General features: G+C 56.1%; 1 protein-coding gene across 2 annotated transcripts in view; it reads left to right on the top strand.

Moving 5' to 3' along the window:
• The first annotated feature begins 674 nt into the window (after window positions 1–674).
• Window positions 675–21,288, top strand: part of PRKAG2 (protein kinase AMP-activated non-catalytic subunit gamma 2) — a 305,785-nt gene continuing 285,171 nt past the window's right edge. For both annotated transcript variants that reach the window (XM_040260434.1, XM_040260435.1), the window contains exon 1: window positions 675–1,335. In XM_040260434.1, coding sequence (XP_040116368.1) covers window positions 1,222–1,335 — 114 coding nt within the window. In that variant the 5' untranslated portion in view covers window positions 675–1,221. The remainder of the gene's footprint in view (window positions 1,336–21,288) is intronic.

Below are 21,288 nucleotides of genomic sequence, written 5' to 3'. Positions count from 1 at the left end.
CAGCCGGGTGGGGTGGGGTGGGGTACGGGGCGGGGGTGGTGGCGGTGAAAACCCGCACTCCGCCCGCGACCCCGGGTCGCACCTGCTGGGTGCGATCTCAGCGCGCACGCCGGCGGGCAGGGCCCGGGGGCCGCGGTTTTCCAGATGCACCTGCGGGTCAACGCGCATCCCATCAAAATTCCCGCTCTTCCGCCGCCGCCGGGTCTGCGGGGCACGGGGCGCGTGTGCGTGTTTCAGGGTGTGTGTGGCGAGGGGGTCAGACATTTATGACCGACATTGGGGGGAGGGTCTCCTGGGGTCTGACACCTGTCTTGGAGCTGGTCCCGCGCCGCCGCGGCCTTAGGGGACCGCAGCCCCCCGGGCGACAGCGCGCGGCGGCGAGGGGAGCGCGCGGCACGCCGTGCACTTCCTGTTCGAGGCGCGCCGCCGTCCACCTCCCCGCGTCGCCCGCCAGCGTCCGGGCCACGCCTGGCCCGTCGCTTAGCCCCGGGTCCCGGCGCCCTGGAGCGGCGGCGGGGGCACGGAGCGGGCGCCGGGGCCTCCGCTCTCCGCGAGGATCCCGCGCGCTCTTCGACCCGCCGCCAGCAGCCGCGCTCGCCGCCGCGCCTCGGTCCAATTGCGCAGAGTCTCCGCGTTTGCACCTCCTCTTCCCCTCCTCCTCCTCCCCCCCTCGCCCAGAAAGGAGGACGGACCTCGCTCCAGGCTGCGGGCTGGTTTATTCTGCGGCCGAGGCTCACGTTAATACACACAGCGTCTCGTTCTCGCCAGATCTTCCGCTCAGACGCAGGCAATAGGAGGGCTGCTTCTCAAAGTGTTTAACTGCACCTGCCTGTCCGATTACCTCTGGGAATCGGGGAGTGGCGGGGAGCCAGAAGGGTGGGAAATGTTGCCTCGCCTTGCCAAAGGAAGAAAACTTTGTCACCTGGAGGGAGCCCGCTGCCACGCGTAGCCCCGAACCAGGACGGCCTCGGGCTTTGGTTCTGCCTCGGACGATCCCGTAGGAGGAAGCGGACACGTGAACCCGGCGCTCCCGCCGACCGCCACCCCCGGCAGGCCCGAGGTCCCTGCCCCACCTCCCTCCCGCGGAAGTCCCCACGCGGTGTCTTCAGGCGGGAGGGGACAGTAAACAGCGCCCGCGGCCGACGGCAGGGGCCGGGCACGGGGAAGCAGAGGACCGAATTCCAGGAACGGGTCACCCGGAATTAACTTCGGCTTAAAGTTATGGGAAGCGCAGCCATGGACACCAAGAAGAAGAAAGATGTTTGCAGCCCCAGTGGGAGCGGCGGCAAGAAAAACAGCAGCCAGAAGCGGCGTTCGCTGCGGGTGCACATTCCGGTGAGTCCGGCCCCGCGGGGCCTCCAGCTCGCCGCCCTCCGCGGCGCTCCGAGCCGGCGCGGAAGCGGTTAACGCGGGCCGCCCGCCGCCGTGCGCGCCCCTCCTGCCGCTCCGGGGACTGCTGGGGCCCTGGGCCGAGCTGCGCCGCCCGACCCGGGCAGTGTCTCCCGCCTCCCCCACGCGTGCCGCCGGGGCCCGGCTACCCACCGTCTGCGGCGGGGCGGGCTGGGCGTAGCCCGGGATCCCGCCTGGTGCGGGTGCGGGGGGCGGTGCGTAGGCTTGTTTTTGTTGAAGGAGGACCGTGTGGACTGGGCTCCGGGGAGGTGGAGCCGCGCGCCGCGGCTGGGGACGGACGGGAGGGGGGGTGGGTGGGGACAGCGGGGGATGGGGGCGGCAGCTGTGTGTAGCTGCGCCCTCAAACGGACCCCCCCCGCTCCCCAGCACCCCACTCCTCAGCTTTCCTCGGGTGTCTCTGGGTCCGGGGCGGGAGGCTCCTCTGCAGCCGGCCCCTGAGCCTGACCCTGGAAGCACGTTTAAGGCATTTGAGGGCTCCGGACCCCCTAAGGCGTGCAGGGCCCTTGCGAACTTCAGCCCTGGCCACGCCGGCCGCTGGGCCGGACTTTGGCGACATCGATCGGTCTGCAGCTTGACTTTGTCCAGCTGGAGGGCGTGGAGGGCAGGGGTCGTGCGTCCACCCTGCAGTTTGTCTGCCCGTGGCCCCCTGAAGCCTTTCTTAGCCACTCTGTGGGTGGCTGGAGGGGGGGGTTGGTCTGATGCTGAGCCCTACAGCCCTTACTTGCACCCGAAGGAAGCCCCCAGCTGGGTCACACCCCCAAGCCTTCACTAACCGAGTACACGTGTGTCCAAACACACGCAAGAGAGCTCCGTGGAGAATGTAATTTTGATGATGGGTGACCAGTCTTGGGCACAGATGCCGGTGGTCCCACCCGCCCAGAGCTGCCTCTGACCTCACCTTGTTACAGACACCTCCTGGAAGCTAATCCTTCCTGACAGCCGGCAGCCGGGGGTTGGGGTGGGGGGGCGGCTGGCTGGCCAAGCATTTTCTGCTGTGAACTCTCTTAGACTTCACTCCGATGTTTATTGACTGCGCTTCCTTCCCAGTTCTCTGTGCAAACACTGGCCAGGAAGGTCAGGTACTGGGGCAGCCCCAGACATCTGATGGGTACTTCAGGGAGCAGCCCCAAGGTGGGACAGGTGGCCAGCCCTCCCTGGCAAGGGAGAGCTCAGGGAGCAGGTGACTGGGCCTGAGCTTGCAGTGTGACCACCAGGGTGGTGACCCAAGCTTGCGGGAATAAGCATGCCTTTGAATAAATAAACATCCTATTTGAAAATGAGATAGTCCTGTTTACATTCCTAATGTGAGCTATTTTGAGCTATATTTGTAAATGAAAAGTTAGACACCAGTAGCCAAGCCTCCCTCTGGTAGTTTCACTTGACTGAGCCATTTAACCACTCAGCTTCTCCTGTTTGTCAAACAGATAATAACTCTGCTTTGTCCCCCTTTCAAGTCTGTTGATAGAAAAATAAATCATGGCAAAGCTCGTACCAGTGCAAACTGTTATATGAATGTATGGCTATTACACTTATATCAGAGCATCTACTTTAAAAGAGAGAGGAAAGAAAACGACACTGTCTAGTGCCCAGGCCATATCCTGTTCATGGTGATAAGTGAGGCTGGTCTCAAATGGGAACACGTGTGTGGAGCACGCTCCGGAGAGGTGGAGGGCAAAACCCAGAACCCGGAAAAGGACGGAGCAGCCAAGGTGTGACGGCAGAAAAGCCACGATGTAGTTGGAATCTTCTCACCAGCCCCCCTGCTGCTGGTGATGACTTTGGCTGCTTTAGACATCGTTCTTGGCCTGACGCAGCCCTTAACAGAAAGTACCGTTCACTCAGTTATTCCACAACACGTGTGCTGCACTGCTTGATGGTGAGATCCAGGGGGAAAGGAGAGGGCCTCTGTCTCTGCTCTCACAGGGCCTGCATTTACTGTGTGTTTGGGGGCAGGGGGAACCAAGAGGGTGTTGTCACTAACCAACTAGTCATTACCTGTGGGTCCCTGTGCTGGGCTGGGTGAGAGTTACACGCTAGCTGGGAAAGCGTGGCATTCAGACAGATGTTTGCAGACAACCCGAGGGTACAGGTTGACCAGTGCAGGCCATACCTGCTTTCAGAGGGGAAAGAAGGGAGAGATGGCAGGGCATGGACATGTTCAGAGAGACACTGCACCCAGAGGTGGTAGGCAGGACAGAGACGTGTCAGGGGCATGGCAGGGGACCACTCCTGCCAGGGAACCAGCTTGAGCTCCCCTCTGGAGTCGGAGAGTATGAGGCTGTTTCCAGACTCAGCGAAGGGCCCCTTTTCATGGACAAAAGGGTTTGAGAAATCAGGGTAATCGGAAATACGTCAAGGTCAGATCAAGGAGAGCCTTGAATCGGGCTTACAAGATTTAGCAAGTAGAAATACTAAGTGTCCAGTTAAATTAGAATTTTAAACAATGAACAACTTCTTAGTATATGAATGTGCCAGGCACCATTTGGAATAAACTTATACTAAAAGAAAAACCGTTGTTACCCCAAATCACACTTTAACTGGCCTCCTGTCTCTTCTCTGGGAGTCCTTTCTGGGAGTCCTTCCTGGGAGTTAGGCCAAGGAATGAGGATGCCCCCCAGAGCCCTTGGGAAGCTGCAGCAGATGCGATGGGTGTCCTTCCTGTTGTGCCCAGAGCCCACCCAGGGCTCCCTGCAGCCTTGCTGGACAGCTCCACTCCACACCACAGCTGCTCACTGTGTCTCTGCCCCTCAAGGAGGCCTCTTGAATAGTGGCAGCTTCCTCAGCCTGAGTACAGGCTGGAATGGGAATTCCGGGGTTGGGATTATGCCCGAAAGGGGCAGCCCTCACCAAGGAGGAATGCAGGTGGGGGGAAAGGTTCTACCATGGGTTCTGTGGAGGCCTCCGAGGGTCCCAGCAGGACCCAGCCCCAGTTGCCCAGAGTGGTGGACCAGTCATTCACGCGCTCTTTCTGTCTGGCCTGACTTCCTTGCCTGCTCCCTGGGATGAACTACTGAATCCAAGTCATTGTCTCACTGTTTTGAGGGGGAATTTCAAGTCAGAGGCTTCCCTGGTGGCTCAGACAGTAAAGTGTCTGCCTGCAATGTAGGAGACCCCAGGTTCGATTCCTGGGTCGGGAAGATCCCCTGGAGAAGGAAATGGGAACCCACTCCAGTACTCTTGCCTGAAAAATTCCACGGACAGAGGAGCCTGGCCGGCTACAGGCCACGGGGTCGCAAAGAGCCGGACACGACTGAGCAACTTCACTTTCACTTTAAAGTAAGAAGCAATTAAAAGTGATGACAACAGTACTTCGTGGCGTAGAGCTGTAGAGACTGGGCTGGTGTCAAGGGAAGTGATCAAATGCTTGGGTAAAAAACCCGGAGACCAGCATTTGAGGGCTTGAACTGTAGTGATGATGAGAAAACGGACGGAGGCAAGATGCAACCTGGTCAGCCGTGGTGTCTGACGGATGGCAAGGGATTGAGCCGGCCTTAGGATTGCAGGACGTTTGGTGTCCGGAGGCGGTTCTTAGGGGAGGATTGTGAGTCTGTCACAGCCCGGGTGGACTTGAGCAGTGGATCGAAGGGCATCACTTCTGCCTCCTCCCCCAACAGCTGGTGGGCATCTGTGCTCATTTCCCAGGACGCTCGGGATTCTAAAGAGCGGCTCCCTGAAGATATCGTGGCTCTGGCAGTCCAGGGGTGGGCCATTTGGTGGCGACCAGTGACACTCACCATGATGAAGCCTTCTGGGACCCCTCGTGTCCAAAGCAGCCGGTCTTTTTTATCTGAAATGGACACGACTGGACTCAGTCTCCAGCCCCACGTCTGATGCATAAACAGAACTATGGCCAAGGGTGTTGGGGGAGATCATCGCAAGCCTCCGTCCTAGGCCCTTTAATCTAGATCTTTCTTTTTAATTTTTCACTTTCTAATTTTTTTTTTTTTTTTTTGGCTGCACTGGGTCTTCATTGCTGCACTCAGGCTTTCTCTGGTTATGATCAGTGGGGGCTTCTCTTGTCGGGGAGCACAGACTCTCGGGCGTGTGAGCGCAGTCGTTGCAGCTCGTGGGCTCAGTAGCTGTGGCTCCTGGGGTTAGTTGCTCTGAGGCATGTGGGTTCTTCCTGGCTCAGGTATTGAACCCGTGTCCCCTGCAATGGCAGGTGGATTCTTAACTACTGGACCACCAGGGAAGTCTTTTAATCTAGATCCTTAACCACCTTTTACCCTGCCCTCCTACCAGCAGCATAGCACCTGCTGTGCCCTGAGATACCAGAAAAGAGTAATCAACTTTAGGGGGTATACTAAGGGCTTAGGTGACAGTGGGTAGTGGAGACCCACAGTTACTAACTAAAGTCATTCATTAACTGAATTCTACTGAAGGGAGAATGGCCCTTGGGCCTGATGGAGGGTGTCGCCTTGCTTGGTTTCAGGCTCAGGGTGGGTCACCTTTGGGGGACACCCTCTTAGATCTTGTCCGGGGAAAGAGAGGAGGGAGAGCAGAGGAACGCCTGCGTGCAGGCTCCTCTGGGGCTGCCCTATGCCTTTAAAAGTAGCAAGACAAGCGCACCGTTCAGAGTCGTCGTGTGCTGGCACCTCGCCTGGGTTCTCGTTCCTCCGCCTTCATCCCTAATGGAAGGCAGAGCAGTCATCCAGGTGGTGGGAATGCTTTTAGAAAAGAGCTCATTAGAAGCCTAGCTGTGCCTGGCGACCTGCCAGAACCCTCTGCCTGAGCAGCCATTGCTGGGAGTTAGCATGTGCTTTCCGCCTTTCTGTCCGAGAAAAAGAATGTGCCCTGTTAGCGCACAGGCTTACTGTAAGTGGTGACTGCTGGCTGTCTCTTTGACCATCTTGTGGGACTCTGGGACTGTTCACAAACCAATGATGGGGCAGGAGGTCGGGGGGAAGGGAGGACTTTGGAGAGAAGGACCCACGTGGGGGCCCGTGGGGACACGGAGGCAGCTGGGGGAGGGCAGCCTCGGTCCGAGGCAGTGGCCCAGCTGGGGCTGGGCACCCAGAGTGCCCAGCCCCAGCGTTTCCTGGGAGAGGGGCAGCAGAAATCCTTGTCAGTCCCCAGAGACAGCCTAGAAATAGAGCCAGGAGCAGCTGGCCGGCCTCAGAGGTCATGGAGACCCAGTGTGGCTTGGGCCGGTTGCTGGGGACATCTTTGCTTGTGATGTCTCCAGAGGGAAGCCTCGTGCTGCCTAAACCCCAGTGCCCTTCACCCTGTAGATGGGCCTGGGACCAGTAGCCTCCCTCCAGCCAGATCTGCTCTGCTGGGCAGGGTGTGAAGGAGGGGGCCCCGCCCGGGACTGGGAGCTGCCTTCTGCCCCCGCAGGACTGCTCACTGCTCACCCCGCCACTGGAACTTCCAGGACTCAGTGAAGGGAAAGCGGGTGCCATGAGGCAAGGTGTGGGTGTGTGTGGCATCTTTGGCCTTGACCTTGGTTGACGTGTACAACCTTGAGCAAGATGGGTCAAGGTTTAAGACAGTGTTTTTCAAAGTGCAGCTCACGGACCAGCCTAAGTCGATCCACCCAGTGTTTGCTTAAAATGTACAATCCTAGGTCTCAGTCCAGAACTGCTGAATCAGCATCTCTAGGGTGTGGGACCTGTGGTTCTTTGTTTTTGAGAAGTTTTCTGGGTGACTCTCAGGTCTCCAAGGATTTAACATAGAATTGCTTTCCAACTTCCTCAGTGTGTGGGCTCTGACTCTTTGTGTGTGCTCCATCATGTCTGACTTTTTTGCGATCCCGTGAACTGTAGCCAGACTCCTCTGTCCATGGGATTTCCTAGGCAAGAGTCCTGGGGTAGCTTGCCATTTTCTTCTCCAGGCGAGTCTTCCTGACCCAGGGGTTGAACCCACGTCTCCTGCACTTGGCAGGCAGATTCTTTACCACTTGAGCCACCGGGGAAGCCCCCTGCCCCTGTGTTAGTCTATCAGTCTGTCCATCGCCCCATCTAAGTATCTGTGTATCTCTCCATCCTCTCTCTAGCGTCTGCACTCTTCCACCTGCCGTTGAGAAGAGAGACTCTTGGCTGTTGATGGTAGAACAAAGGCAGAGTAGCTCTGGCTCCCAGATAAAGATGAGTGTCCAGACAGGCCCCCAGCCTGCGTAACTGGTGGTGGTCCAGCCTCTTAGACCTCACTGCTTTGTTGCTTGACTCCGCCCTTCAGTGGCTTGATGCTTTTTGGGCACCCTGAACACAGGCTCTTATAGGGCCCAGAGCGTGATATAGGGACGGGAGGAGGCAGAGGAGCCAATAATGGAGTTCCCGGAACTGTTCTGTGGCTCCGGGGTTTATGAACGAGGCCTGGATGTCTCTCTGCAGCTCGCAGGGTGTGAGCTAGACTGACTGCATTGGGCGGGCTGCTTCATGTAGCACGTTGGCTGAATGCATAGTTAAGCACAGTCCAGTTCTGGGCCTGTGTGTGGGGGGGAACAGGTAGGCAGAGAATGGATATAGGGGTACCCTTCCTTGAAGATCCCACCCTACAGACTATGCACGGACCTCCGTGGTCTGGCTCACCTAGTGACCTAAGCTGAGCGCGAAACACGTGGATTTGCAGAATCACACATCCAGTGACTCACAGGCTGGATTCCCTGTCTCATCTTGTCTCCACTTTACAGCTTGTCCCCAGCTGAGAACAGGGCATCCCCCGTCCCATGGTTGGTGACCCTATCATCAAATCTAGCCTCTGCTGCCCTGGGCCCGCTCTTTCCTAACACCTGTCGGTGGAGGGTTCAAGATCCTTGTGTAAACCAGGCTCTGAACACTGCCTCGTGGCCTCATGATAAATGCGATCATTGCTATCCTGGGTCATTATTGCACCAAAAGGACATCACTAGTCCCGAGGTTCCAGCAGCAGCAGCAGCCCCGCACATGTGTGTTCAATGTTGTCTTTCCACACATCATAAACTTGATCCTGTTCTCAGCGCTTCACCGGTATCTTTCCCTGCCTGTTTCCTCCTCCAGTAAAAATCTAGCAAAGCTGTCTTCTATTACTGATCTGCCCCCAGGGGTTTCCCTTTTGACCCAAGTCTGACTCCAGAAAAACTGGAAGCACGTCTTAACTTGCTAAGGGCTTTTCACCTGCTCAGACATCATTTTCTTTAACTTCAGCGCATCAGCTTGTGTCTTCTGAAACCATCCAGACACATAAATGTGCTCTTTGATGATGCTGTTTCTTTTTTTTGTTTTTTTGATGTTCATTAATTTGGCTGCCTCGAATCTTCGTTGCGGCACGTGAGATCTCGGTTACAGCAGGCAGGGTCTTTTGATGTGGGGCACAGACTCCAGTTGTGGCTCGGGGCATCAGTCATTGTCGTCTCTTGGGCTTAGTTGCCCCGAGGCATGTGGGATCCTCCTTCCCTGAGCAGGGATCAAACGCGACCCCTGAATTGAAAGGCAGATTCTTAAACCACTTGGCCACTAGAGAAGCCCCAGGTGATGCTGTTTCTTGACTGTTGTTGTTCTACTTTTCCCGTCTTGATATATTCAGCTCACTGCCAGCGATGTCTGTTTCTGGGCACTATTTCACTATTATGGGGTTACTCAGGTCACCCAACAGGCCACAGACCCTGGAAGAGCTGGGTTAGAATCTGGCTTTCCTTCCCCATTCTCCCCCACCCACTACCCCCGCTCTGACCCAGAACAGTGGGTATCATCACACGTGAACGCCTGTGACTCCCACCTCTTTCCAGACGGTGGCCAAGCCGATCTTGATATCCCCGGACAGCAAACCAAATGTCAGCCTGTGGTCAAAGGCTTTAAGATAAGGGACAGACAGTGGCCAATGCAGTGCTGAGCACCCGAGGTGAAGAAGTCCTTCATTTGCTTGCTGTTAGATGGCGGGGAGCAACAGGGGAGAGAGAGCCCGGCGTCGGAACGGTTAACCCCAATCTCGCTCATCTCTTTCTTCCTCTGCCTGCTTTGAAAATGATTTGATCCGCATCCTTCCCTTCCTGTTGACAGGAAGCCCTTCTCTGCCAGCTCACGGCTTGTCACACACCCATCAGATATCATCCGGGCTTTGGGGCCTCGTGCCAGAGCCTCTGTGTGTTGATATACTCTGACCTGGCAGCGAAGTCGCTGATGAATGGACAACAAAGACCACTTTGCTCTGGGTCACCCCAGGGGTCCAGCCTTTTTTCCAGGCGGCTGAGGCCAGGTCCTAGCTGTGGGAGCCGTGCAGCCCTGCCCACCTTCTGTGGGGACCCGGCAGGGGCTCAGTGCAGAGCTGGGCAGGTGGCCCTGGGGTCCTCACTGGTGCTGGGGGCGGGGGACAGGAGGAAGGATATGACAGGGCTGGAATTTTAGGATGGGGGGCCAGCTTCTCATTTTGAAGGAAATGGGGAGCTAGGTTGCTGGGAGCGTGTTTATAGCTGGGCACCTGTAGAGCTGGAACTGGGAAACCTGTGAGCCCATTTCTGTCTGTTTCACAGGTCCCGTGTTAGGCGTTGAGGATACAGAGCTGAACGGGATCATGGCTGACTTGTGTCTCCTGAAAGATGCTGTAATCCTAACCTCTGGTAGTGGTGACTGTGACCTGATTTGGAAGTAGGGTCTCTGCAAATGGAATGGCCAAGTTAAGCTGAGATCAGTACGACTGGTGTCCTTATAAAAAAAGAGGGAAATGTGGATACAGAGAGGCTTGCCCCGGTGGTGCTAGTGGTCAAAGCAGGAGACATAAGAGATGCAGGCTCGACCCCTGGGTCGGGAAGATCCCCTGGAGAAGGAAATGGCAACCCACTCCAGTGTTCTTGCCTGGGATAATCCCATGGACAAGAGGCGCCTGGCGGGCTACGGCCCATAGGGTCGCAAGGAGTCGGACACGACTGAAGCGACTTACACATGGATACAGAGATAAAGAAGGAAGATCGTGGGAAGACAAGGCAGAGGTTACAGAGATGCTGTCATAAGCGAAGGATCCCTGGGGCTACCAGGGACTGAAGGAGCAAGGGAGGGCCCTCCCCTGGGGTTCCAAGGGAGTGTGGCCCTGCCCACACCTTGATTTCAGGCTCTGGCCTCTGGAACTGAGAGAGAATTTCTGTAGTGTTAAATGCACATTGTTTGGGGATTTCTCTGGTGGTCCAGTGGTTGAGTTTGCCTTCCAATACAGGGGTGCGGGTTCCATCCCTGGTCGGAGAGGTAAGCTCCCACAAGCCTCATGGCTAAAAAACCAAAACATATAACAAACAGTATTGTAATAAATTCAGTAAAGACTTAAAAAGTGGTCCACATCCAAAAAAAAGGCGCCTTTAAAAAAAACGTTAAATAGGCTTTAAAAAAGATACCCACCATTTGTTTGTGGTGCATTATGGGACCCTAGGCCCTCACCCAGCGGGATCCCTGCCTTCATAGCACTGTTGGGGTCAGTGGTCATTGTGTGGTCAGCCCTGGACAGTCTTGTCCACGGGAGATTGTATAATGAGCACCCCGAGGCGATTTCTTCCTTCTAGCAATTCGGATGGTCCTCGATGGGTAGTTCCATTTGTTATCAATGTTACTGACAATCAGATACCCTCTGGGACGACACGTTGTCATCAGATTTAGCAATACTGATGGAGCACTTGCCCAGGATGCCAAGGGTGTGCTTGTGTATAAGCTGACTCTGTTCATCTCTGAAATAACCCTGTGAAATACTGTAATCATCATTATCAGTGTTATTATCCTTATCACAGAGAAAGCAGATGAGGCTGTCCACAGCACCCGCCTGTTCTAGTACAACCTGCCAAGAAAGAAGTGTTGTGTTTAACTTGAGTTTTTGATGTCCCTGCTTTGCCCTGCCCCTGCCCCACGATGATGCCCATGAGTGGTCCAGGCAGCCTGGGGTGGGAGGCAAGACTGCCAGGCAGGACAGACACCAGCCCCAGGATGGGCACAGGGAAAATGAAAGATCTGGTCTGCCTTCTACGGGTTTGCCCCTGGGGTTGACCAGGTGTTTATTTGCTCCGTTTTACAGAAGGACTTTGAAGCCTATGATTTACCCATCTCATCTCGAAGATAAATAACCTGCCGTTTATAATTTCATAGATCTTATTCTGTAATTCTTTTTCATTTTGTTTTTTTAAAAATAAGAACTGAATATTAGGATAAACAGCAAAGCAGGAATCAAGACATTCTGTGCTGGGCGTTCTGTCAAACGGCTGCAGGGCTTCTTACCAAGTTACCAAACATTTACCAAAAGCCCTCTGTGTGCCAGGCACTGGGCAGGGCTAAGAGTAAAACTATAACCAGGACAGGCTCACCCCCACCTCACAGGCTTAGCGCCTACATGGGGTGCTCTGGGCACAAGTCCCACACAGGTTCACGTTTGCTACCAAATACCCCAAATCACAGTGGCTTAAAACAGCAAACATTTATCCTTCTCAAACATATATAAATAAAATAATTAATAGTGTATGCAATAATCTTAATCTTATTACTATATATTTATATACTATATGTTGTACAGATATAATTACATAATGTGAAAAGTGAAAGTGAAAGTCACTCAGTCGTGTCCGACTCTTTGTGACCCCATGGACTATACAGTCCATGGAATTCTCCAGGACAGAATACTGGAGTGGGTAGCCTTTCCCTTCTCCAGGGGATCGCTGCAACCCAGGGATCAAACCCAGGTCTCCCACATTGCAGGTGGATTCTTTACCAGCTGAGGCACCAAGAAAGCCCAATTACATAATTTAATTATAATTATGTGTAATATAGAATAATATTGCACATATCATACAACAGTAACTATTAATTAAATATTACTTTATAATATACTTATTACTATATTAAGATCTTAAAGTGTTAGTTGCTCAATCTTGTCCAACTCTTTGTGACCCCCATGGACTGTCGTCCACCAGGCTCCTCTGTCAATGGAATTCTCCGGGCAAGAATACTGGAGTAGGTAGCCATTTCCTCCTCCAGGGGATCTTCCCGACCCAGGGATTGAACTCAGCTCTCCTGCATGGCAGGCAGATTTTTTTACTGCATGAGCCACCAGGGAAGCCCAAGATCTTTAAACAGGTTGATGTGTAATAGTATTATTGTTTAATACCATATTATTAATTGTACAATTGCTAGATAGTATTAATGATATTCTGTGTCATACATACTACAAAGAGGATTGCAGTCTAGGGTCTGCACGTGGCTTGGGCACCAGGATCGTATGGAAACTGCTTCATCCCGAGGACAAGTGAGCACTCAGGGGCTGTGAGCGAGGGTGAGGAGCCCAGGTCCTCTGGAGGCTGGTATTTGATAGCCGCTCCCCCCCAACCTGCTTTCATCACTAAGGAGAGGTGAGCCTCTGGGGAGCTGCTTTGCCCTTGGGGAGAGGCCAGTGCCAGGAGAGCGGAGAGGTAGCTTTTCACCACTCTTCTTTGCTCGTTAGGTGTATTTTGAGATTTCTGAAACGACTTTGGAGCTCAGGTAATAGTATATTCTCGGCTCCAAGACAGAGGGAAATGCCTGGGCGGCAGTATCCACCTGGGTTAGAAGGGGAGCCGGGTGGGGAGACTACCCCACCAGGCATGGAAGTGGTTGGGAGCCTGCGTGGTGACCCCGGAGTAGAGAGGGTGGCAGATCGCTGCTGTGGACCACGGAGGAGGCAGGCCCCAGAGTCCCATGAGGGGCCGCGGTGGCAAAGCAGGCAGCAAAACTTGGGTTTTCTCCTGGAGGAATGTCAGGAAGAGAGGAAGCCCCCCGGGCAGCTGGGCACTCGTGGCACAGGTGAGGGTGGGGGGCGCTTCTGGGGAGCCCGGGCCCAACTGCCTGGCCTGCGTGGAGCTCTGCAGTGGTGTCTGCACCTCGGGGTAGACAGAAAACGTTTTCAAAGCAGCTCTGTTTTGCGCTGGCTCAAGTCAGGGCTGTGGGCAGGGGTGAGCGATCGTAGAGTCCTTTCAGCGCAGACCCAGGCTCCAGGCTTGCGCTGCCATCTGCTCTCCTCTGGACGTGGTGACCTCAGTTTTCAGGGAAGGCTGAGAGCACAGCTCCAGAGGCTGGGTGTGTGGGGACTGCATTTATGACCGTAATAAAATATGAAGAAAGAGGGAAGAAAGAAAGATAGCGCTAACTCATGTCCGACTCTTGCGATCGCATGAACTGTAGCCTGCCAGGCTCCTCCGTCCATGGGATTCTCCAGGCCAGAATACTGGAGTGGGTTGCCATTTCCTTCTCCGGGGGATCCTCCCAACCCAGGAATTGAACCCAGGTCTCCCGCATGGCAGGCAGATGCTTTATTGACTGAGCTACGTGGGAAGCCCCAGTAGAATGTGAGTTAAAATCGAATGGAGGCTTCCCTGGTGGTCCAGTGGTAAAGAATCCACCTGCCAACGCAGGGGACCACGGGTTCGATCTCTGGTCTGGAAAGATTCCACGTGCCGCGGAGCAACTGAGCCTGTGCACCGCAGCCACTGAGCCTGCGCTCTAGAGTCCGGGAGCCCCAGCTGCTGACGTCCACGCCCTGGAACCTGCGCTCTGCAGTGAGAAGCCTGTGTGTTGCAGTGAAGAGCAGCCCCCCACTTTCTGCAAGTAGAGAAAGCCCGGGCACCACAGTGAAAATCCAGCACAGCCAGAAATAAAGTAATAAACCTTTATAAAAGTGAAATGGACATTTTGGGTTATGTTCCTTGTTGAATGGTGAGCTACCTCTCAGTGCTGTCTGTGACCTTCACCTAAAAATTGTCCTCAGCCAGCGCATCTGTGCTGCTTCTCTCTTTGGTCCTTCCATGGCAGGGGAAGGAAAGAAAGCTGATGGGGCAGAGGGAGAAGCTGGATGCTGGAGCAGTCACAGCGGACTTCAGCTGAGCCCCCTGGGATGGGGATGGCCCTTCAGGGTGGTCCAGGATCGGGGCCGCGTGGGGGCCAGACCTTTGTCTCCTTAGCTGGACCACGTGCTCCTTTGAGAGCGGCGCGCACCTGTGCCTTCATCTCCCAGCCCCAAGGAAACACTTTGCACAGGGACACCTCTTCCTTGATGTTGGTGATGAGAAACTGCAGATGCCAAACAGCAAAGCCAGAAGGCTGCTGGGAGTGGGTGGTGGGTGCAGATATGGGCCCGGCAAGCTCCATCTGGGGGTCGGGACACCCCCTGGGGGCTCCCGGAGTCTCTCCCACCTCCCCCCGCCGCCCCCAGAGGAGTCGCTGCCCCCAGAGGGTGTGTGTTCCCCTGGGTTGGACTGCGACAGCCTCGGAGAAGGTGCTGAGCAGCTGGCCTGCTGGGGTGAATGTGTGTCTGTCCTCATCCCCTTGGGCACCCGGCGCCGAGGCTCACCCGGGGATTTTGTGCTTCGATTCCAGAGTATGTGTAGGGCCTTCGGGGCCCCTTGGGCTGCAGGTGGGGTCGGGGGGCTACGCGCCCCAGCTCATCCCCGGGTGAGGTGGGATCAGGGGTCTGTGGCCATGGCCTTGGGTGCTGAGGGCCCCACTCGGGTGAAGTCTGTCTGTGCTTCTGAATGTCACCTCCGCTGTTGCAGGCGTGGGCTGGAACCCACTGTGGGAAGGAGGGGAGGAGGCGTGCTGGCAATGGAGCCCGGGGGCGAGGGCGGCGTGAGAGGGCTGGGGCTGGGGCAGAGGGGTGCAGGCAGGAGGTGGGATAGGGGAGAAGAGCGGGTTTCTGCAAGTTCTGGTTATGCTCTGTCACAAAGAAGGAAGGTGAGATGCTTTCTCAGCCTGTTTTTGTTGTGGTTGTTTTTTAAAATTTTTATCGGAGTATGTTGTCTTAGTCCCTCAGTTTAGTCGCTCAGTCGTGCCCGACTCTTTGCCACCCCGTGGACTGCAGCACGCCAGGCCTCCCTGTCCATCACCAACTCCCGGAGTTCACCCAAACTCATATCCATTGAGTCGGTGATGCCATCCAACCATCTCGTCCTCTGTCATCCCCTTCTCCTCCTGCCTTCAATCTTTCCCAGCATCAGGGTCTTTTCCAAGGAGTCAGCTCTTCACATCAGGAGGCCACAATACTGGAGTTTCCATTTCAGCATCAGTCCTTCCAGTGAATATTTTATGTAGCCGTGTGTATATGTCAATCCCAGTCTCCCGGTTCATCCCACCCCCCTTTCCCCTCCTGGTGTCCGTGTGTTTGTTCTCTACGTCTGTCTCTCTTTCTGCTTTGCGAATAGCCTCCTCGGTCATACAGAGTGAATTAAGTCAGAAAGAGAGAAAAGCAAATATCGTAGAGTAATGCATATATGTGGAACCTAGAAAAATGGTTCAGATGAGCCTGTTGGCCCGTTTTTCTGCCTCCTGGTTCCACAGGCCTCTCCTAGAGCCGCTGGACGTGCCGGCCTCTGCCTCCTGCCTCCCTCTTGAGGCTGGGGTCTCCTCCCAGGCTGTGCGCTGATAGCTGTTCTTTAGGGAGGGACGAAAGCATCTGATGGGGGAGATGGAGCCTCCTCAGGGGCTGGCAGGGCCCTCCCGGGGCTAGCATCCCGTGATTTTGTGATGCCTGCGGACACTGCAGGTGCCTGACCACCGACTGCCCCTCCCAGCCTTCAGTGCCAGCAGCAGGGCTGGGGCCCACTGTGGGAAGAGTCTTGGGCCATGTGACAGACGGGGACGCTACAGCCCCGACCCCAACGTGGATGAGTCCTGTGAGCCCAGAGTCCCATCTGCTACACGAGATGGTCGCTATCTAATCAGGCATGTCACTCACACGTGCTGAATCCTGGACTGAGGAGGGGGTGTGAATGCATTCCTGGCGGGTCAGCCCACTGTCCTCACCTGGAGCCGAGGGGGTCGGACCCCAAGGAGCCCAGAGGGTTGCTTCACCAGGTGGCATCTTTCTCCCGTGGTCCGAGACGGAGTCTGCCATTGGGAGGCTGGCACCTCTCACAGATCCGTGCAGCAAAAGGTTGACAGCGTGGTCCCTGAACAAGAGGGGTCGTGGGTTTGGGGACGTGGGTCCACTCAGCTGGTTAGTGGCTGAGCCAGTGTGGCAGAGAATAAGTGCCAAGTGTCACAGACCCTCAGCTTCTGCCCGAGCGAGGCCAGCTCCGGGCTGGCCGCCCTTCTGGGCACGAAGCTGGGGTGCCCCCGGGGTCACCCGCTTCCCGTCCCAGGGCCTCACCCCGCGAGCCCTGCCAGCAGCTCGGAAGATCCGGAGGAGGGCTTGGCTCCACCTTCAAGGTCAAGGTCACAGTTCGTTTCCCCTTGTTTTCTTTTCCTTGTCTCCGAGGGCAGCCAGTGGCTTCACACCCGCTCCACATGCAGCCCTTCCCAGGGAGTGGCTGGAGGCTTGGATGGCAGTGGTCTTGGTCTTGCTGGGGGGCCCCCTTCACCCACCCCTCAAATCAGCTCAGTTCAGGACCAGTTTTGTCCCTGGGTCCCGAGTGAGCCCTCGCTGGTGCCGAGGGAAGTCTGTGCAGAGGTGCAGCAACCCTGCCCCCCGCAGCGTCCTCCTCACCCTGCTGTAAGCCTCGGGGGTCGGCTTTTCCCGAATCTGTTCCATGACTGATGTGAGAGATGCTGGCCAGCGTCTGGCCCCTCCTCAGATCACGCCGGTTCCCTGAGCTTTCTGAGGCCTGTTGTTCAGTCGCTCGATTGTGTCCCACTCTTTGTGATCCCATGGATTGCAGCACGCCAGGCTTCCCTGTCCATCACAATCTCCCAGAGCTTGCTCAAACTCATGTCCATCAAGTCGGCGATGCCATCCAACCATCTCATCCTCTGTCATCCCCTTCTCCTCCTGCCTTCAATCTTTCCCAGCATCAGGGTCTTTTCTAATGAGTCAGCTCTTTGTATCAGGTGGCCAAAGTATTGGAGCTTCAGCTTCAGTATCAGTCCTTCCATTGAGTATCCAGGGTTGATTTCCTAGCTTCTGAAAACTCCCCTGGACTGACGGGGGCCAGCGGGGAGAGGGGGCATTGGATCTGCCGTTTGTGCCCCAGTCTTGCAGGAAGAGGGGTCCTTGAGGGAGATGGAGGCTGGGCTCCTCTCGCACTCCCCCAGGTTCCTTGGGGGGAATTTCTGTTCCATTAGCCGTTCCTCAAAGCACCCAGAGTGTCCCCTACCGCAACACTCCCTAAACAGCATTCTGGCTTCTACCAACGCACCTTTGGTTTTGTAGGTCAAAGCAAACCCATCTCACCTTTAGAAAACTCGGAAGTTGCAGGACTTCCAGCGGCATCCAAAAGGAATTACATCGCCTTGCCTCCAGTCGGGGTTGTTGTGGTCCAGGAGCACTGAGGAGGCAGGACTTCGGTGCCTCTATCTCCGCTTCCCCCCACACTCACAGGAAAGGAAAGGGAAGAAGAGGGGGGGAGGGGTCATTTAGAATCTCAGAGTTGGGAGAGATGTGGCTTTTTCAGTGTCCCTTGAGGACCACCTGGTCCAGTCCCGAGAAAGTATCATTAAAATACCTAGACTTTGAAATGGCAAGAGGCGCCCAGGCACGCGTCCACACAACTGTCACACCATCCCCATCTTTCTTGAAGCTACAAGCAAGCTTCAGCTTCAACTGCCTGTTCACCATGTGTCCTGTGTTGGGCTCCTGGGTGAGTGGACTCGGGTAGAGGTGTGCACTGGGGGTGTTGATCACACACAGGGGAGCTTTGGGGCCGACTCCTGGGGAGGGAAGGAGGCAGGGTCAGACAGGGGAGGGGTGGAGCCATCCCTCAGTCCACACCCCCAGCTGGTGCTGGGCTGGTCAGTCATGCACCCGATGAGGGCAGTGGGCCTTGGGCAAGGCAAACCTTGAAACAAGTCCTGCCAGCAGCTGGGAACGAGCCCCTCACCCCTGAAGAGGGGCCCCGGAGGAGCACCCAGCACACCAGACCCTCCTTGGAACGGCCACGGGGCCACCTGCTACACTTCGTCTCTTCCATCCCTTCCGGCCCAGGGACGAGAAGCAGAGGTCGGGGTGGTGCTCACGGTGGAAGAAGGTGCCGTGCCCGCCTCCACGGCCCCATGGAGGTGGCACCTGGCCCATGTCATGCTCAGGGTCAGCCTGGACGGGGAAGGAACAGTGGCTCATACAGACAGCCGACAGTCACTTAGGTAGCCTGCCGGGGCGCCCCACCTGTGAGGCGAGGCTGCTGATGTCCCCATTATCCAGGTGGGGAAATCTTTGCAGCAAGGACCAGCCTCCCAAGCCCAAGCCATCTGGCACCCGAGTCCCCAGGCTGAACGGCCATGCTCCACAGCCACCTGACGCTGGGAGCCAAAGCAGGCCCTGAGGACTTGGACGGCAGGGACAGGGGTGTTTACCTCCAGCCTCTGACAGGCGGATCGTGGACACACAAATCTTGACCACAGCTGCCCCGTGACGGGCGGACCCACAGCGTGGAGCTCTGGGGACCTTGGTGGTCTGCAGGGAGCCAGCGATGAGAGAAGAAGGATCCTGAATGTCACCGGCCAAGGGAGATGACTTTTCCCTCCTCTGAGTCCTCCCGTGGATGTGCCTGTGACGCCCCTCTGCCCAGGCCAGGCCCCGACTTTCTCACCCTCACAGCCTCTGCTTCTGACCTCCCCTCATCCTCAGCACACGCTCTTTCACGGCCATCATCAGTCTTTGGCTCATTGAGACTTGCTGGGGCTTTGGGTTTTTTTTTCCCCCCCGGGGCTTCCCAGGTGGCGCTAGTTGTAAACAGCCTGCCTGCCAGTGCAAGAGACACAAGAGACATAGGTTCGATCCCTGGGTCGGGAAGATCCCCTGGAGGAGGGCATGGCAACCCACTCCAGTATTCTTGCCTGGAGAATCCCATGGACAAAGGAGCCTAGCGGGCTACAGCCCACAGGGTTGCAAAGAGTCAGACACAACTGAAGCACGCATGCACTCATGCAGTGTTTTTTTCCTAATGTTCTTTTCCAAAAATTCTACTGGTTATTGTCTTTGGATCCCTTAAGAGACCACCTTTCACGAAAGCTGAAGAAAGTGGACCGATGCTCAAGAGCCTTGGCTGCAAAAGTGAGTTTCCCTTGTTTTTTCCCTTTTCCTTGTTTTGTCTCCTCTGTTGCATCTCTTTTTTGCGCCTTGTTTTCTTCGGACTCCCTGCCTCCTGTCTTTCCTCATCCTTTTGTTTCTTTAGATCTGGATTTCACCAGGCTTGAAAAACCTGCTGCCTGACCTAATTGCCTTCCCAGCGGTCGCCGCCCCAGCCGAGAGGCACCAACCGTGTCCCTGCGGGGACTCTGTCCCTCGTGTCTCTTGTTCTCAGACCGTTAGGTCACCTTGGGATGGCATCATGACGTATGTGCTTCCCAGACAGTGTGTGAGGTGCTCTGCGCCATGACAGTCTCCGTCACGCGCTTTGTCATTTGACTCTTCATCCGCTCTGCCTGGTTTGAGTGATTGCACCCATTTTCACAGCTGGGAAGGCTGAGGCTCAGATAGGCTGAGCAACTTGCACCAAAGGATGTGACTGGTGAGGAGGGCAAGGCCAGCGTTTGAAGCAGGTGGGGTTGAATCCCAAATCCATGCTCTTTCTCCTGCAGACTTTTCTTGATCATGTTCTGAGTCCTTATGAGGTGGAGCAAAGACAGACATGCCCTCCCAGAAGCAGCCTAAAGCTCCCTGGCAGATGGACGCACCTGTCCCCCATGCGTGCTCCGAGGACCTGGCCTTGTAACGATGGTGACAAGGAGCTAAGGTTCTGCGACCTTGGTTTCCCACCAGGAGCCTCCTGGCGTCCCTGAACCTAAGTCGCTTTATTTGTCAAATAGCACCTGAGGCTGGTGAGAGAATTAAATGACCTCAGAGGGCCTGGGGCGTTGCAAACTGAAATGAATCAGTTATTCTGACGTCATCCTCTCCCTCCCATGGCTGCGACGTCGGGGAAGCCCTGAGAACAGGCCGGGGGCCTGGGCTTGCAGGCCGGGGGACTGAGCTCTGGGTGCAGCTCACGCCAGGCCCGCCCCACTTGTGGCGGCTGGTTTTCCTTCTTGTGTTATTCCTTTCATCTGACTGCTTGCAGCATGCTTTCGGTAGTGAAGGCGGAGTGTGAGTCAGTATCCCTGGAACCTGATACATTCTATTTAAGCAAGCGGACAAGTCTTCTGGGCCCATCTGCTGGGCGGGGGCGTGGGCTGGGCCCGTTCCTGGTCCCCTTCCTTCTGCCTCCAGCCTCCCCCCCTCGTCCTGCTCCCGCCCTGACGGCGCAGCCCACGCGCGCCTGGCCGTCCTGCTGTTTCCTTGGCGAGCGCGTCCTTACCGTGGGCAGTGGGCATGGATGGTGGTGTGTGTGGGTGGTGGGTGTGGACAGAGGTGTGCGTCGATGGTGGTGTGTGTGGGTGGTGGGGTGTGGACAGTGGGGTCTGGACAGATTCTGCTGTGGTTTGGGGGCCGGAAGCCTTGTGGTTTTGCAGAAGAGCCTGGATTGGAAGCGGGACAGTCTTGGTTTGAGTCGCATTCATCCCATCTCATGTTTTTGTTTTGGTGGAGCAACATGTGGGATTTTAGCTCCCTGACCAGGGATTGAACCTGTGGGGCGTGGACAGTGGTGAGGGCAGTGGTGAGGGCAGTGGGTGTGGACACTGGGGTGTGGACGCTGGGGTGTGGACGCTGGGGTATGGATCGTCAGGTGTGGATTATGAGTGTGGACGGCGGGGCGTGGACTATGAGGTGTGGATGGTGGGGTGTGGACGGTGGGGTGTGGACGCTGGGGTGTGGATGGTGGGTTATGGATGGTGATTGTGTAGATGGTGGGGTGTGGACGCTGTGGTGTGGACGGTGAGTGTGTAGATGGTGGGGTGTGGACGGTGGGGTGTGGATGGTGGGGTGTGGGTGGTGGGGTGTGGACGGTGAGTGTGTAGATGGTGAGGTGTGGATGGTGGGGTGTGGATGGTGAGTGTGTAGATGGTGAGGTGTAGACAGTGGGGTGTGGATGGTGGGGTGTGGACGCTGTGGTGTGGACGGTGAGTGTGTAGATGGTGAGGTGTGGACGGTGGGGTG

This window comes from Oryx dammah, unplaced genomic scaffold, assembly GCF_014754425.2.
Source record: "Oryx dammah isolate SB20612 unplaced genomic scaffold, SCBI_Odam_1.1 HiC_scaffold_18, whole genome shotgun sequence".
Taxonomy (NCBI): Eukaryota; Metazoa; Chordata; class Mammalia; order Artiodactyla; family Bovidae; genus Oryx; species Oryx dammah.
The sequence above is the reverse complement of the archived record's forward strand: the minus strand, read 5'-3'. Positions and strand labels throughout refer to the sequence as shown.